General features: G+C 46.7%; 1 protein-coding gene across 3 annotated transcripts in view; it reads left to right on the top strand.

Annotated features, from left to right (window-relative positions):
• The window catches only part of RTN1 (reticulon 1), a 199,575-nt gene that overhangs the window by 152,708 nt on the left and 29,917 nt on the right, over positions 1-16,950 (top strand). The window contains exon 1 of one of the 3 annotated variants that reach the window (XM_053276787.1): positions 5,711-6,106. The exons of the other annotated variants lie outside the window; for them this stretch is intronic. Within the exon in view, the coding sequence (XP_053132762.1) occupies positions 6,046-6,106 (61 nt within the window). The 5' untranslated portion in view covers positions 5,711-6,045. Of the gene's footprint in view, positions 1-5,710; positions 6,107-16,950 lie in introns of those variants that run through there. 3 annotated transcript variants of the gene reach the window in all.

Genomic DNA, 16,950 nt, shown 5'->3' with positions numbered 1-16,950 from the left:
GCTATCCACCACTTCAGTGTCTTCATTATCAATTCTGAGGCTGGTTGCTGTGCCTGTTGTCATTAGTTTAGTCTTCTTTACATTTAGTCGTAGTCCCATTTTTTCACTGTGCTCCTTGACTTTCATTACTGCTACAAAAAAAGAGATTTTAATAACAATGCCTTTCTTTCTTAGCAAATTCTGCCTGAAGATGTCCCTCAAAGGAATATGGAAATACTACGAGCTACAATCACTAAGATTGCCTCTCCTCCCCCGCTCCCCCACCCGACACAGGCTGTGTGCCTTTAAGCACCGTACAAGCTTCATAAACAGACATCCCACTTATTTCGCTTTCCCCAGCATAGATATGCAGTGACAGATATTCACCAGCTGAATATCTCCCCATCATACAGAAGTTAAAAGCACAAATCTTTGGCTGGTGCTGTGCAGTGGCTGAGCCACAAATCAGGTCACCCCCCAGTTTTATTTTATTGTAAGTTAATTAATTAACATTTATATCCCGCTCTTCCTCCAAGGAGCCCATACATGATGAAGTTCCTCACAACAACCCTGTGAGGATGGTTAGGCGAATAGTTATGTGACTGGCTCAGAGTCACCCAGTGAGTTTCATGGATCTGAATTCAGGTCTCCCCTATCCTAGTCCAACACTCTAACCACTACACCAGTGCCACACATGCTTCTGCCAACTCACAAGGCGGCCTTTGGGTGTCTGCAAAGTAATACTCTGCCAGGACCCTCGTGGACTTTGATTCAAGCCCACGGAGGAGAAGGAAATGACCATCCTAGTGCAAAAAAGCCAGATATCAGCTTGCAAAAAAGGTTTGGCAAGGTCAGTAGCCTTCTGAAAGGTCCCCATTATGGAGTGCTATGTCATTGGATCTGCTGATGACACCCAAGCTCCATTGTTTCTTTTTCATCAAAGTCAGGAACTGCAGCCTCTTCCCAGAACTCCTGCCTTAATGCTGTGTTGCAGGCTTTCTCAATCCTGAGTGGATCCCAGATGTTGTTGGACTACCTTCCATCACCCCCAGCCACAATGGCTGAAATCTGGGGGTGATGGGAGTTGTAGTTCAGCATCTGAGGACCCGAGATTGAGAACCCCTGCTGTAATCGGCTTGGTGGGAGTCAACTCTTTCTTCTTTAGTTAACTAGGTAAGTATTTGAGGCTGGCACTATTGTGGCAATAGTATGTCAGCTCAGTAATGTTGCTTGTATGCAAAACAGGCAAGTTGCAGAAATAAAACAAATGCAAGAATAGCGCAAATGATGTTGCACTAGAGTAAAACCATCATTTCCAGTGGGTGTATTCTTGTGTAACACCATTTGTGCAGCTTGTATACACACAATGTTACTGAGCTGGCATACCCTTGCTTGGTATGTCAGCCGTTGTTACGAATTAATTATTTTATAAATTAATAACAACACCAACAACACTTTAATACTGCTTTTCAACAAAAATATTCTTGCAGCAGTTTATTTTGAAAAACAGATAAAACTAGCTTAACCTGTGCAGAGCATCTGCGTGCTAGTACTTGATTGCTCCCCTCACCCCCTGCCACAACCCCCTCACCTCAGAGATCTCTTCACCCTCACCTGAGCCGCCCTCCTGCTCCTCCTCCTCCATCCCGTTGCTTCCATCCCCCTCACCCCTCTTGGTCACAGCTGCAGCATTGCTGGAGCCTATTGGCCAAACTGCAGCTCCCTATCCCCAGACACCTCTCCACCCGAGTCCCGCTCCTGCTCCTCCCCCCAGGAGCAGCAGCAGTGGTCAGAGGAAGTCTATCCCTTCCTCGCTGCTGCCACCACCATGGCTGCTCATTCCCCTCAGGCCGCTGACAGGCCCGGGCCCGTCCCTTGCCTGCCTCCCTCCCTCCGCCAATGGCCTCGGTAGCCCCAGCAGCAGCAGTGCTTGACTGGGCCCTTCCTTGCTGCCAATAGGCGCTGCCATGGCCACTTGTTCCCCTCAGGCTGCTGACAGGCTCAAGCTGGTCCCTCACCCTTCCTTCTTTCTCTCTTCTGCTCCCTTCTTTCTCTCTCTTTCTCTCTCCTCCGTTCTCTCTCCCTCCCTCCCTCCCTCTCCCTCTCCCTCTCTCTCCCTCCTTTCCTGAGTTAACTGATCTTGTTCATCTTGTTTCTTCATCTAATTCACACAACAGCAGCCTCCTTCTCCTGAAGGGGCTCTTTCTTCCCTCACGGCCCCTCTCTTCGCATACCCCTGCCTTCTATCTATCTATCTATCTATCCCTCTCCTCTACAATAAAGAACATATTCCAACCAGTAACAGTTGCATTCCAACTGTCCTTAGCCATCACAGGCTCCCCACTGCCCAACCACCATGTTGTTTCCTTCTGCTCTCACAGGCTCCTCCTCCCTATCTGCATATGGAATCCCCACTGCCCAATTACCACAGTGCTTCTGCTTGCAAACTCTCGTGAGAGTTGCCACACACGGGATCAGCCACTGGTACGCCTTAGAGAATTATTTATTTATTTATTTTATTCATCACATTTATATACTGCCCAAACTTTCATCTCTGGGCGGTTATATAGAAGATAGTTCCCTGTCCCAAAGGAATCAAAAAAGAAACATAAGGTAGACACCAGCAACAACCACTGGAGGGATGCTTTGCTGAGGCTGGATAGGGACCGTTGCTTTCTCCCTGCTGAATTTAGAGAACCACTTCTTTAAAAGGTGCCTATTTGCTCAGTTGGTGGGAGGGCAGAGACCTGTCCTTTTTGTGTGGTGCTCTATAAAACACTAATTAATTGGTTAGTGTTTTATAGAGTTTTATATACACACACAGATCTCCACCCTTGAGGAACTTAAGGTCTAAAGCTGACAGTGGTGAGGAATACAGAAGGAGGAGGGAAGCCCAGAGACAGGGTGGTTGGCCCAGAGATGAGTTGGGGGCAGCAGCACAGGAGGCAGGTGAGGTAGCCCATGACCACCATAGGGGGATGGGGTGCCTGCATTTGCTGCCTCATGGCACATTTGCTGCCTGAGGCTGTCACCTCAACTGGCCTCATGAGGGAATTGCCCCGGCAAGGCTTTTTCACTGGTGGTACCCTTGCCATGGACATATCTCCCTAGGGACATCTGTCTGGCCCCTCCGCTGTCTCTGGCTGGTGAAACATGGTTATTTCAAAAAGCTTTCCCCTCTTTATGAGCCTCTCTATTCTGGTGAGCCAGGGGAGCTTTGGAGATGCTGCTGCTGCTCTATTTATCTTAGTGTTTTGAGTCAGACCATTGGTCCATCTAGCTCAGTATTTGACTACTGAGTCTAAAGCTGTTGGACTACAACTCCCATCATTCATTGCCACAAGTGTTGCCTCTGGGGATGATGGGAGTTGTAGTCCAACAACAGCCGGAGAGTCTCAGCTGGGACACCCCTGTCCCAAAGGCTTCTGGGTCATCTCATGTCCAAGTGCAGAGACCAGTGGGGCAATCTCCACTTTCCCAGGCAGAAGATAGAGGGTCCTGTGGGCTGCCAGCCTATCGCAGGGAGGGATGGAGGAGGCCAGATGTAGCTCATGGTATACCATTTGGCTATTCCTGCATTGTGAGGTATAAGAGGCCTGCTCCATAAATGCAACAGAATGAGGTTGCAAAGTGGACTGTAGTAGATGACGGATCACAAACGCAATTCCACACTTGCAGGTAGAAAGCTAGCACTTTATCCCTGGTATTCTAGCTTCCCTCCCTCGCAGGGAGGTGTTTATTGAGAAGCATTCCAGAACAGTATCTCCTGCTTTCGGCTGGTAGTGTCCAGGCTGCAGCAAACCAGAATTTGTTTCCCTGGCATGTATCAAAATGTCTGGGTCAGAAAAGAACTCGTGAAGCAGCCCTGGAATCCAACGTTCTCTTCAAATCACCGGAGCACACTTGTGTGGACAGCAAGATGCGTGAACTATGATCATTTGCTTGCTTTCCAGGGTCTGGATCGGTTTCTCGGTGGTTTTTCCATTGTGGTTTTTCCATCATGGTCTGTTGTTGGGTGATGGCAGTTTGCTGATTTTGCCTATATTTCAAAATCATGGGGGTCCCAGTGAGTGAATCCAAGAAGCAAAGATAAGCTAAAAAGAATCTCTGGTGTGCCTGCCTAATTGCCCAGTGTACTATAATTATTAGTGTTGGACTAGATCTGGCAGGACCTGAGTTCAAATCCATTCCACTGAGTGACCTTGAGCCAGTCAATATCTCTGAGCATAACCCAGCATTTCCCAGCACACTGACTGACTTAGCCTCAAACATAGGGTGTTTAAACACCCCACTTTTGGAACCTGACAGCTTCCTTATTCATCAGGTGAGATGTGCCCATCCCAGCATGGTGTAGTGGTTAGAGTGCTGGACTAGAACCGGGAAGACCTGAGTTCAAATCCCCATTCAGCCATGATACTTGCTGGGTGACTCTGGGCCAGTCATGTATCTCTCAGCCTAACCTACCTCACAGGGTTGTTGTGAGGATAAACATAACCATGTACACCACTCCGGGCTCCTTGGAGGAAAAGCAGGAAATAAAATGTAAAAATAATAATGATAATAAGATAAATGGGGTGGGTTGCCTCCTAAAGCTTTTGGAGCTGACTCTCCCCATAATGCACCGGGAAGGGCATGCTCCTCCTGGTGTATAAGCAGTGGCAGTAGAGAGGGGGATGAGGGGCACAGAAGGGGCAAAGTGCATTTGCCCTCCTAACTGAGCAAAGAGGCACCTTTTTAATATGGTGATTCTCTTTATTTAGCAGGGGGCGAGCAACTGGCCCTATCCACCCCCAGCACAGTACCTCCAGTGACTGTTGCTGGTGTCTATCTGATGTTCGTTTTTAGATTGTGAGCCCTTTGGGGACAGGGAGCCATCCCATTCATTCATTCATTCATTCATTCTCTCTGTAAACCGCTTTGGAATTTTTTGTTGAAAAGCGGTATCTAAATATTTGTTGTTGTTGTTGTTGCATTTCTGGGTGGGCAAGCTGTGTTCCACATTTTTTATTTCTGAAATGGGGCAGGAGGATGGCAACTACTTGGGGGGGGCAGGGGTTACTCGCTGACCCCCTCCCCGAAGCCATCCTTGTGTATAAGGGAGTGAGCCCGCTCATAAATAAAATAAATAAATAACCGCGTGATGGCTGCTGCAAAAGGGGGGGGACCAGTTGGGGGGCACTGTGGTACAATTCAAGTGGGGGGGGATTAAGCGTGGCATCCCATTAAAAACATTTGAGAAATCCGGGTCTAACCTCCGTTACGGGGTGCAAAGGGGAAGGAACAGCTCCTTGGATGGGGAGAGGTGGGCTTCCAACCTCTAAGCACCATCTTTCCAGGTCTGAACTCCTCTGAAGCTGGAGGCTCCTCTGGTGTGTTTTCAGCAGGGTGAGCTGACTGGGAAACAGGATTAGTCGAGACAGATGGGCAGAAGCGAGGGCAGAAGTGGCAGCCCGTGTGGCGGGGCGGGGTGTGGCTGTCGGGGGAGACGGATTTCTTAAAGTTACCAAGACGTTTCTGCCCGAGGAAGAGCCGCGGCTGCGTAAACACCGAGGCGGCAGCAGCAGCAGCAGCCGCGCCCTTCTCCTCCAGCCCCCTCCCCGCGGCGGCGGCCTGCCTTTTCTCCCCCCCCCCACCCAGATTGTGTTTGTGTGTTCCGTAACTGACAGGTTTCGTTAACCATTTCGGGGGCTTCGCCTGCCTCTTTCCCGCTGTGTCGATTTGCACTGAGAAGCCGCTGCTGCTGCTGCTGCTGCCGCTGCCTCTCCCCCTCGACTCGCCCAAGCGCCTGGTCCCCGGGGCCATCACAGCAGCCTGGTGTGCTGATTTGCTGCAGTGGAGACCGCAGCGGCGGCGCTTCCCACGTCCCCTCCCTCCCCCATCTTCGCCTGCTCTGCTGAACAGCAGCATCCATCCCTCTGTAGCCAGTGCCAGGGAAAGGGAGGGGGGGAGAGCAGCAGCAGCAGCAGCAGCGTGGTACCCACTCACCTTCCACTCATGCTTTGGAATGCTTGAGTGGTAGAAGGAGCCCCGCAGAAGACAAGGAGCCCGCCATTCCTTCCTCGCAAGATGCAAGCCAGTGCCGATTCCACGAAGATGGAGTGCCTCTGGAGCAATTGGAAAGGCCAGGGTATTTGATGCACTCTTAGATTTGCATGCCTGCCAAAGATTGCACGGGGCAAACATTTATATTTCTCTGTTATCCGCCCCCCCGTGGGCGCCACCCTCCACCTCTGGGGTCTCTGCATGCTTTGGACATCGCTTTCTACTCATTTGTATTGGGAATGGCTCCTTTTAAAGAAAAACAGGGAGGTAGCCACACAGCCGGCGGCGATGCCCTTTCCACCCCTTTTATTTCCCCACTCCCAGGTGTGCCATTCTTAAAAAGGTACCATTGCTCTCCTCTCCGCATGAGGGGTCTGCCGGTGACCCTGGCTAGCTCGCCTGTGGCTGGTCTTTTAAGTGCCGCCACCTGTAAATGTGTGTGCTGGCCCATGGGTGTGCAGGGAAGAAGAAGAAGAAGAAGTGGGGAGTCCGTCTCTGGTTTGGGGTGATGGCCATGTTCTGGATGCTTCAGGGCATCTTTTGGCAGGGGACACACCCATTGTGAAAGCTCCGTGGTGGACACAAAGACCATTGCAACCAGGGCAGTCACTCCTTTGAATGTGAGAATGCTTTGCCTTAGCCATTTCATTTTCATTTTTTGATTGCCTAACTTTGCCTTTGCCTTTAGCTGATTCTTGGGGCTTTTTGAAATTCTTGGGCATGCTGTGGAAGCGATTGCCTTTTTTAAAAAATACAGTAATGTTCCACAATTGTGATCATCTGTTGAGCAAGAGGATGCAAACAAGACAAGCTCCCCTTCAGTCATAAGAGATTTATTTGGAAGCGTCTCCCCCTGGGTGTGGCTACCTTCTTCTTGTCTTAGCTTTTCAGCCATTTTTATGTAGACTTCATAGCTACTGGCAACCTTCCTTTGTTTTGGTACCGATTGTGGTGGTTAGAACAAACCTTGTCTCCTCCTCCACCATCCTTTGTGCATCATACACATTTTGCTTCTTTGCCTTAATTCATTTTAAGGCGCTGTTTTGTGTGGGCAAGCTGCATCTTGCCACCAACATAGAATCAGTCTTGTTAACGCACCCTGGGATGCGGTTGGCGTCAAGCTGTGTTTGACTGAAAGGGCCTGTGTGTGTAGTATTCAGATGCAATTTTCACAATGCAACAGAGAAACAGAAACAAAAAGGATATGCCACCCTGTCAACAGTAACGTGATCTCCCAATCCTTTGTTGAGTTGTTTTTCTGGGGAGTGGGGCTGGGGAGAAACAAGATATAAACAATTGTCTCTCTGTCCAGGATGTTGTGGTTCTGACCGACTGCAAACTGTGCGTCTTTGTAGGATTGACTCAAGATTGTAAAAGGATTTTTCAGGATGGTTTCTCTACTACAGTATATGTAAAACAGAGGCTCCTGCTGTTTATAGGCTGGTGTATCTTCTGGTTCTTTGTAATCAGATTGGGATGCTAGGATTTTGAAAAGATGGGCATATTTATGAGAATGATACTAGAGTAGACCAATATTTATAACAATTGTTTCTGTTGAATTGTAAGATACAAGATTCCACCTACTATCTTTTCCTCATAACAGGTTTTCATACCAGGTTATATGAAAAAAGACTTATTTGCCAAGTCAGGTTTTTGAATTCACCTTGACTTAAAGTCAGATTTGTCCTTTTTCTTAAGGTTAAGTTTTTCACAAGCCACAGGCTCTACTGCACTGTGCTGAGAAAGAATGAATAATATGGTATCATTTATTTCCATGGGTTTGTTCCCATGTCATCCTCTCTGAAATCAATAGCAAATATTGCTTTAAATAGATTGGAATGCCACGGCCCATCTTAAAATAGAAGTGTACAGAGCTGAAATAAATTATAATCATTTCCTTGTCTCTGATAGGAGAATTCTAATGAAAACTGGTCAATTTAAAAATAACAATGCCATCTGTTAACAGAAATGTTAGAATATGCTTTTGAAACCTGTCAAGGGCAAAAAACAGAACAAATATTGGATTTCCCAAGAAGCAAAATTGAATTATAGATCGTTTCTATCATCTTTCATTGCTTGATTAATCACTAGTTCATTTCAGCTAACTCTTAATTTCCTAAAGAAGAATTTTATAACAAATAAAGACAAAGGCCTATGAAAACCATACTGGGAATTAGGCACTGATTAAGGGAAAATGTGATTGTGACTGGGAGAGGGCCAAATTTCAGAAGGAATGCAATTGATGCCATAGATGCCCCCCCCCCAGCAATCTAGGATTTCTTTACTATGATAGCATTTTAATATGTTTCCACTGAAAACTATTTAGCTATCTGAGCTTTGGGGTTCCCATTCTTAAAATATGCTTTTTGTAAACATGATGTGATAATTTAAATAGCTTCATAAAACTTGGTCTCATTAATTAGAGGAACATTTTCTCACACTGCACAGCAACAAACCCAGGTTTTCTATGGAACATAGACTCAGCAAAGAGGCACAGGCAGTTCTGGCCCTATAGCCCTATAAGAAGTCCATCTGTGTGGCCGTTTGTGCTGAAATCCCTAGGGGTGAACCAGGCTTCAAGGGGTTTCCCTCCTTCCTGAGTGACACCCAAGAAAGGTACTTTGCTGCCACTGCTCAAGGACTATGGGGACAATGTGGTCTCAGGGATCAGCAGTGGTGCTTAGTAGTTGCCCACTGGTTCTCAGCCCTGACACAGGCCCAGGAAACCCCTTGTTGAAACATTCACCCTTTACACAAGGGATTCCCAGCATTGGGTCCCTGGATGTTGTTGGACTACAAGTCCCATCATCCACAGCCACAATGGCCAATGTCTGGGGATGATGGGACTGGTGGCTGGGGATGATGGGATTTGTAGTCCAACAACATCTGGGAACCCAAAGTTAGGAACCCTGCTTTACGTCATCAACTGTACATTTCATATTATTTTGCTGAAGAAGCCTTTCTTTTTATTTTCAGTGAATAAAGCTGTATTCTATCATCCTCCCACATGCAAATGAGACATCTTCAAGTGGGTGAATGGATATATTGCACCTTATTGCATATTATTTCACATCTCCACTGGTTCGGTTCTTCTTCTATTCTGTCTATGACTCAGAGCATTCTTCAGCCATATTGGATCCATTCATGAAAACTCACTTTGCCCAGCACGTATAGGTTTACTATGTGGTTTTAAACAATTATCAATGGATCACATGCCTGCCTTAAACTGATTGATTAATCAGTTTGATCATTTAATTAATGGAGTAAATAGAAATTCGCAGACTACCGAAACTTTAATCCAGATATATTTTTTGGAGATACTGAAGGAAATGTGAGAATTGCATAAGCTGCCACTCATTGTTAAAAAACATTGTTAGAGTATTTGCCATTTTTTCATTCTTACTATACAAAACACACATACAAAAGGTAAAGCATGTTCTTCTCAGCCCTTCCTGATTAAAATTTGCCCTGAGTGATTAATATTGGCTCCCCCAATTAGTCAACTATCATTTAGTTCATTGATCTCTTGATGAAAGCCCGTCCTGTTGCATTTTTAATAGACCCTCCGAGCTTTAATCATTTTAATACACCCTCCAAGCTTTATCATAGTTCCTCGTTCCTGTTCTGCCCCTCCATTTGTTCAATCTGTTGAAAAGCTTTATCATTTTTTAATTATTCCATTTGTAGTCCTTTTAATGACTTTGGTGCACAATCTATGAACATGCAAAGCTGCCTTCAGTGGAGTCAAACCATTGGTCCATCTAGCTCAGTATTATCTGTATTGATTGGCAGCTGCTCTCCAGAGCTTCAGACTGGAATATTTTCTAGCCCTGCTTGGAGACATCAGACTGAACCTGGTACTTTCTGCATACAAAGCAGGTGCTCTCTTCTGAGCTAAGGCCCTTCATCTGATCTGCACACATGATTTATCCTTGTTATAGAAGGTGGTAATTTCGCATGCTGGGAGCTGTGAATCTGTATGTATTCATGCCATATATAAAGAAACAAAAATAATTTTCTTCCTTCTAATCTTATAGAGGCCTTCACACACAGACACACAGACACACAGACACACACACACACACACACACCCACACCTTTTTATATGTGCATGGGCATTCAGATATATCAGTCAGGCATATAGCTCTATTTCCCATCTATCCATGCCCAAATCATCCTCATAACACACCTGTGATCATTTTGTGATCATTTCCATTTTACTGTCTGGAAACTAAGGCTGAGATATGGTGACCTTCCCAAGACTGCCAAGGCTGAAGTCCTGCACTTAATTACATGCACCTGTGGTTGCAGTCTTGGTGGGCTTGGGAAAGTCACCGCCTCTCAGCCTCAGTTTCCAAATTGTAAAGTGGAAATTGCTCTTGATAATTCAAGTATGGGGTTTATTCGGTCTGCATGCTAGAATGGTCTGCTCCCAATGGAATTCAGCATGAAAGTGGATAGAGAGAAATTCTTTTCCTTCTCACATAACACTAGAACCAGGGGTCATCCCATGAAATTGATTGCCAGGAAATCTAGGACCAACAAACGGAAGTTCTTTTTCATACAACACATAATCATCTTGTAGAATTCTCTGCCACAAGATGTGGTGACAGCCAACAACCTGGATGGCTTGAAGAGGGGGTTGGATAGCTTCATGGAGGAGCGGTCTATCAACAGTTACTAGTCGGAGGGCTATAGGCCACCTCCAGCCTCAGAGGCAGGATGCCTCTTGAGTACCAGTTGCAGGGGAGTAACAGCAGGAGAGAGGGCATGCCTTCAACTCCGGCCTATGGGCTTCCCAGCAGCATTTGGTGGGCCACTGTGTGAAACAAGTTGCTGGACTAGATGGGCCTTGGGCCTGATCCAGCAGGGCTGTTCTTATGTTCTTATGGTGTCCCTGGAAGTCCCTAGAGACCTAATGGCTCAGATGGGACGAGGCCCCCTCCTAGCTGGGGAGAGGCCATTGCTCAGTGGTAGCACTTTATACTATGTGCAACAAAGGTTGCAAGTTCCCTCCCTATCATCTCCTGTTAAAAGGTTCACCAGTAGCTGAATGGGGAAGGACCATCCTCTGCCTGAGACCTTGGGAAATGACTGCCAATCCTGATCCTCCGACATCTGTCTGTCCCTGCTTGCTCCCTCAGTTCCTCCCTCCCTCCCTTTCCCACCCACCCACCCACCTACCCAGGCAACTCCTGACCTGCCAGTAGAAGCCTGACATTCCTCCAAAACCCACTCTTCCCGCTCACTGGACCAGCGGGGAGCCTGGTGGGTCTGCGCAGAAGCTGCCTGTTGCTGCTGCTGCTACTGCACATGGACAGCTGACAATCAGCTGTTTGTTGGTGATTGAGGCAGCAGCATGGCGCATTGGAGGCTTCACCTCTGGGAATCTCTCTCTTTCTTTGCTATGTGGCTGCTGAGACCCACTCCGCCCCTAGGCCCCTAGACTTTCCGGGGGACTGCCCACAGCTGGGGCACCCCTTCTCCAGGGGCAGCAGAGGTGGCCCCAAGGAAATGGCGGGTCAGGTTCCTTGTACCCATTCACCCAATGGTGTCTCCACCCCTGCTGCCGGTACCGGATCAGTGGATATAAGGCAGTTTCACTTAAGCAAGGCTGCCAGGCTTAAGGTGTGATCGAGATCCTTCCCAGCATATTTATCATGCACTGAAGCAAGTGGGCTTGATCTTGGCAGCGTACAGGAGTGAAATACTGATAGCTGTGCTGATGTCTGTACGTGAGGATCAGGCCCTTGTTAACATATTGCCAGAAGAAATCAACCACAGGCAGGAGCACTTTCCAGATGATGTCATCCCACCAAGCAGTCATTTATTTATTATTTTTTATTCAATTTCTATACCGCCCTTCTAAAAATGGCACAGGGCAGTTTACACAGAGAAATAATAACTAAATAAGATGGATCCCTGTCCCCAAAGGGCTCACAATCTAAAAATAAGCGTAAAGTAGACGCCAGCAACAGTCACTGGAGGTACTGTGCTGGGGGTGGATAGGGCCAGTTACTCTCCCCCTGCTAAATAAAAGAGAATCACCACGTGAAAAGGTGCCTCTTTGCCAAGTTAGCAGGCGGTAGCTCAGACGTTGCTTGCAGTTGCTGGGTTACGCAGGCTGTCTTTTGGATATCGTCTGAGACCTTGTCTACACCTGCAGCAAAATGAGACGGAAGAGTTCTCAGAGCATAGGACCGCCCTGTTTCAGACTACAGACCTCTTTTCAGTGCTCCCACACAGAATAAACTTGCTGGCTGACCACCAGTCTAACGGTGTGTTTGTGCAAACAGGGTGTGTTACACTAGCTCTACAGCTTGGGTTCCAGACTAGTGTTGTACTAGTGCCAACATCCTTGCACTTGTGCGTGGTACACAATCTGTAGTGCACCTGTAGTGCACCGTGGTGCACAATCTGTAGTGCACCCCCTGCTGGGGAACCTCTTCCTCATCTGCAGGCGTTGCAGAGAACATTTGCACAAGAGCACAACCTTGGGATTCTGTACAGCTACACCACCTCTCTGTGGCTGCACAGCTTTGGTCTGGATGTCAGCCACTGTACATAGAAAACTCAGGTAGAAAGTGCTCTCCCAGCTCTTTGTCTTTTGTGCTGCTTTTCTATTTGCAGGGAGTTTTAAATATAGCGGGTTCAGTGGATGGGGAGCGGGGGTCTCACTAGCATGATATTTTAAAATGTGAACCATAAACATTTGGAGGAACCTTCTGTGACTTATGGAATTCTCTGCCACGAGATGTGGTGACAGCCAGCAACCTGGATGGCTTTCAGAGGGGTTTGGATAACTTCATGGAGGAGAGGTCTATCATCGGCTACTAGTTGGAGGGCTATAGGCCACCTGCAGCCTCAAAGGCAGGATGCCTCTGAGTACCAGTTGCAGAGGAGTAACAGCTAGTGGTGTGCACGGAACCGGTCCGGGGCCATAGAAAAGGCCTCCGGACCGGTCCGGAATTCCAGCGGTTCGGCAGGGCAGGGGAGTGTGTTTTTAAGGGGGGGTAGTACTCCCCCCCGCCACTCTTCCCCCTCCAGCCCTGGTGTTTCTAAAAACGTTCTTGGGGCGGCAGAGTTCCTCCCTGCCGCCTCTGCCCCCGTCGTTGTCTGAAAAGCGTAAAACTAGAAAGAGCTGGCGGCACGCATGCGCCCTTCGCGGTGCACACGCTTGTCTCTGCCGTTGGTGCATGCGCCGCATGATTTATGTGGCACACGTGCACCAGCGGCAGGGACGAGCGCACGCACCGCAAAGGGCGCATGCGCGCCGCCAGCTCTTTCTAGTTTTACGCTTTTCAGACAACGACGGGGGCAGAGGCGGCAGGGAGGAACTCTGCCGCCCCAAGAATGTTTTTAGAAACACCAGCGCCGGAGGGGGAAGAGCAGCGGTGTGTGTGTGTAAGTACTACCGCCCCCGCTTAAAGACACACCCCCCCCAGTGCCGGACCATGCTTCTGTGGTTCCGTGCACATCCCTAGTAACGGCAGGAGGCATGGAGTGCATTGATCCATAGAGTGACTGAGAGTCGGACACGACTGAACAGATAGAGAACAACAGGAGAGAGGTCATGCCTTCAACTCCTGCCTGTGGGCTTCCAGAGGCCTCTGGTGGGCCACTGTGTGAAACGGGTTGCTGGACTAGATGGGCTTCCTTGGGCCTGATCCAGCAGGGCTGTTCTTATGTTCCTACCATTCTACAGCCTCATTCAGCTGCACATGAATAGTAGGCCTTAAACATTCTGGTGGTATTTGTTTTGATTATTCTCTTTGTTTGGTGTTATTGTATCCTGCTCTTCCTTTGGAAAGTTTGGAATGGCCTATGTGTGGCTCACGGTGGTCTCCCCATCTAGGCACTAATGAAGCCCAAACATTTATTTCTTGTTAACAATGTTGTGTCGCAGGTGTTCACCGGCCATTCATTGGTATTCATCTTTCCACGACTATGCTGTGATGCTTGCTCCAGAAATCTTGCTGGTCAACCTCAACACCTTGCTAGGAAGATATGCAGCAAAAGGCCTCTGAGTTGGGTGCCCAGATACAACATGGCTATTTCTCACCTAGCCTGACTGGTGGTTTATTCCCAGCACTGAGCTGGAAGCCCATCCTGATCCTAGATGGTGTTCACCCAAAGGGAACCCTCCCCTTTAATATCCTTTATCCAACACATCTGCCAAACCACATCCAAAGCCTAACCACATGAGGCTTCTGTTAGTCAGCTGATCACTGGTTGAGTCACGTGGTACTCCTGCATCACATGACTGGATCTCATAAACACATACAAGGACGTTTTTATTTCCCCCCTCCTTACCTATGTAAAAGAGTCACTATTGGTGTAAAGCCTTGAGTCTTAGGGAGGGATATAATTATAAATAAATTATATTTTTAATAGAATTGCTTCTCAGTCTCTTAGGCTGTGTTCCAAGAACCTCCAGGCAATCAGCCTCCTGAGGATGAAACTAGATGAGGCTTTGGAGACATGTGATTACTTCTTCTGTCTCTATGATTTTTTTTTTTTTTAGCAGCCCCTGGGAATTCTTTTTTTGATCAGAACTGCACTGCTGAGGGAAGGATTTAAAAACAAAAAACGGGCATATGTATGTTTTCTCTAACATAAATAGCAGTTTGCAGGATGAGGGAACTACATTAGGAAAATGGAATGGGGGAAGCCTACTTCTGTACCACTGCCCCAATATGAATGGTTTCAGATTAGAGGTAAAGTGTGCCATCGAGTCAGTATCTACTCCTGGCGACCACAAAGCCCTGTGGTTTTATTTGGTAGAATACAGGAGGGGTTGACCATTGCCATCTCCCAGGCAGTACGAGATGATGCCTTTCAGCATCTTTCCTACATCGCTGCTGCCCGATATAGGTACCAGCAGAGATTCGAACTGGCAACCTCTGGCTTGCTAATCAAGTCATTTCCCCGCTGCACCATTGGGTGGCTTGGTTTCAGATTACAGTTACTTAAAGAAGAAAATTCAGGATAGAAAAAATCGACTCACAGATCTCCAACATGTCAACTACTTTGACTCCTCAGTAACCCTGTCCCTGCTTCTCACTCTTTTCCAGCAACACACAGCTACTTTTGTCCTTAGGCTCTATAGGCCCTTTTGCCCCAATGTATATTCTCTTCCACTTACACGGAGTGTAACTTACCATTGTATTACCCATTTGTCCAGTTTGAAGAGATTCTTTTGGAGTATGGGTTTTTGCCCCTTGTTGCTGGTATTTTCCACAGGCTTGACTATTTCATTGCTCATCCCTGATTCCAGATAATTCATTAATAAGTTAAATAGCATTAGTCTAAATATGCTCATTAAGAGGGCTTGGAAAGGGACTTTGTCAATAGATTTTTAGAAGCATATAGTGTCTGCTGGGTCGCCCTGATTCGCATGCTTGTTCACTCTAAGATAATGCTAGAAGGTTGATGAGGCAGGACTTCACTTTGCAGAAGCCATGCTGGTTTTCCATTAGCAGAGCTGGTTCTTCTATATGTTTAATGACTTTAGTTTTAATCATTCTTTCTGTGCGTTTAACTAGACAGAAGCTAAGCTAATGAGCCTGTCATTTCTCGGTTCCTTCTGGATCCACTTTTAAAAAACAAATGGCTTGTGACAAGCTACATATGCTAGTTAAGAGGAACATATGAGTACTCAAGAACTGTATGCTCCTCAGATCCCGTAACTTGTTAATTTGTCAAATAGATCTAGAACTAGATATTTTCAGGGGGCTGCTTTTGCCCACCTAGCTGCACCCCTCCTTGAATTTTCCCAGACTATTAGACCTTTCAGTGAGGTCCTTGTGTGTGTGCCTCTCTGGCTGAAGTTCATCTGGTGGCCTCATGGGAGCGGGGTCTTCTCTGCAGTGGCCCCCATTTTTTGGAACTCCCTCCCCTGTGAGATTAGGTCTGTTCTCAAACACTTGTGTTTTTTTTTGGGAGACTGGCTTTTAGGCAGGCTTTCCCACTTCTTGCTGACATTTGATATGTGTTGTGGATATGTTTTATTCTTGGTCCTGGCATGAAATTCATTATGTTATTTTGCGATGTACAGAATTGTTCTACATTTTGTGACTATGAGACACCTTGAATCAAAGTAGGATATCGTTTAATAACAGAAAAGAAGGATATTGTTTAATAATAGTAATATTTTGCCGCCTTTATTTCTTTAGAAGCACTCCCTAAAAAAACTGGTTCAGGCGTGGGTAGGTGTTTGTCTGACATCTTCTGTAAAGAAGACTGATGGAAATAATTCATTTCGTTTCTCTGCCATCTTGCTATTCTGGTTTCTTGCTTCTGATTTTAAAGAAATGTTATTGTTTTCTTTAACAGTTTTAGCAATCACTTCCTCAATTTTGTTTTGATTGATTGATTGATTGATTGATTGTTTACAAAAAGCTTTTTGACCTGCAAGGGGATGAATTGTGAGACGACTCCAGAAATATCATCCGCAACAAGAAAACTAAAGCTAGCTAGGTCTGAACCATTTTGAATAACAACAGTGATGGTGGTAGTGCCAATCAAGCCGCATGATCAACTGACCGAACCCTTTGCCTGTGAATGTGGTCAGAGTGATAGAGCCTGGTCTTGAAGCTGTTGCTATGCCTTGACTGTGGCCAGTGGTGTGTGATGAATCTGTTTGCATGTGCAGGATCAATCTCCTAATGAGGAAATCATTTCTTAGGCTAGGCTTCCCTTGTTTTCTAAGGATACCTTCAAGACAGAATCATTAGAAAATAATGTTTCTGTCTATACAGAAATGTCTTTATTTATTTATCCTGAGCTGAGCTTTCCCTTTGCCTTAAAAAAACAAACACCTTTCCTCCCTTGTAGAATATCAGATTGATGAGGGAGAGAGACAGAGCATGAATCTAATAAGAGTTATAGATCTTGAGCAGTAGCCTACAGTGGCCAACATCTTGACTA

The sequence above is a fragment of the Hemicordylus capensis genome, chromosome 1, assembly GCF_027244095.1.
Source record: "Hemicordylus capensis ecotype Gifberg chromosome 1, rHemCap1.1.pri, whole genome shotgun sequence".
NCBI classification, from domain to species: domain Eukaryota; kingdom Metazoa; phylum Chordata; class Lepidosauria; order Squamata; family Cordylidae; genus Hemicordylus; species Hemicordylus capensis.
Note: the sequence above shows the minus strand (reverse complement) of the source record. Positions and strands in the feature narration are given on the sequence as shown.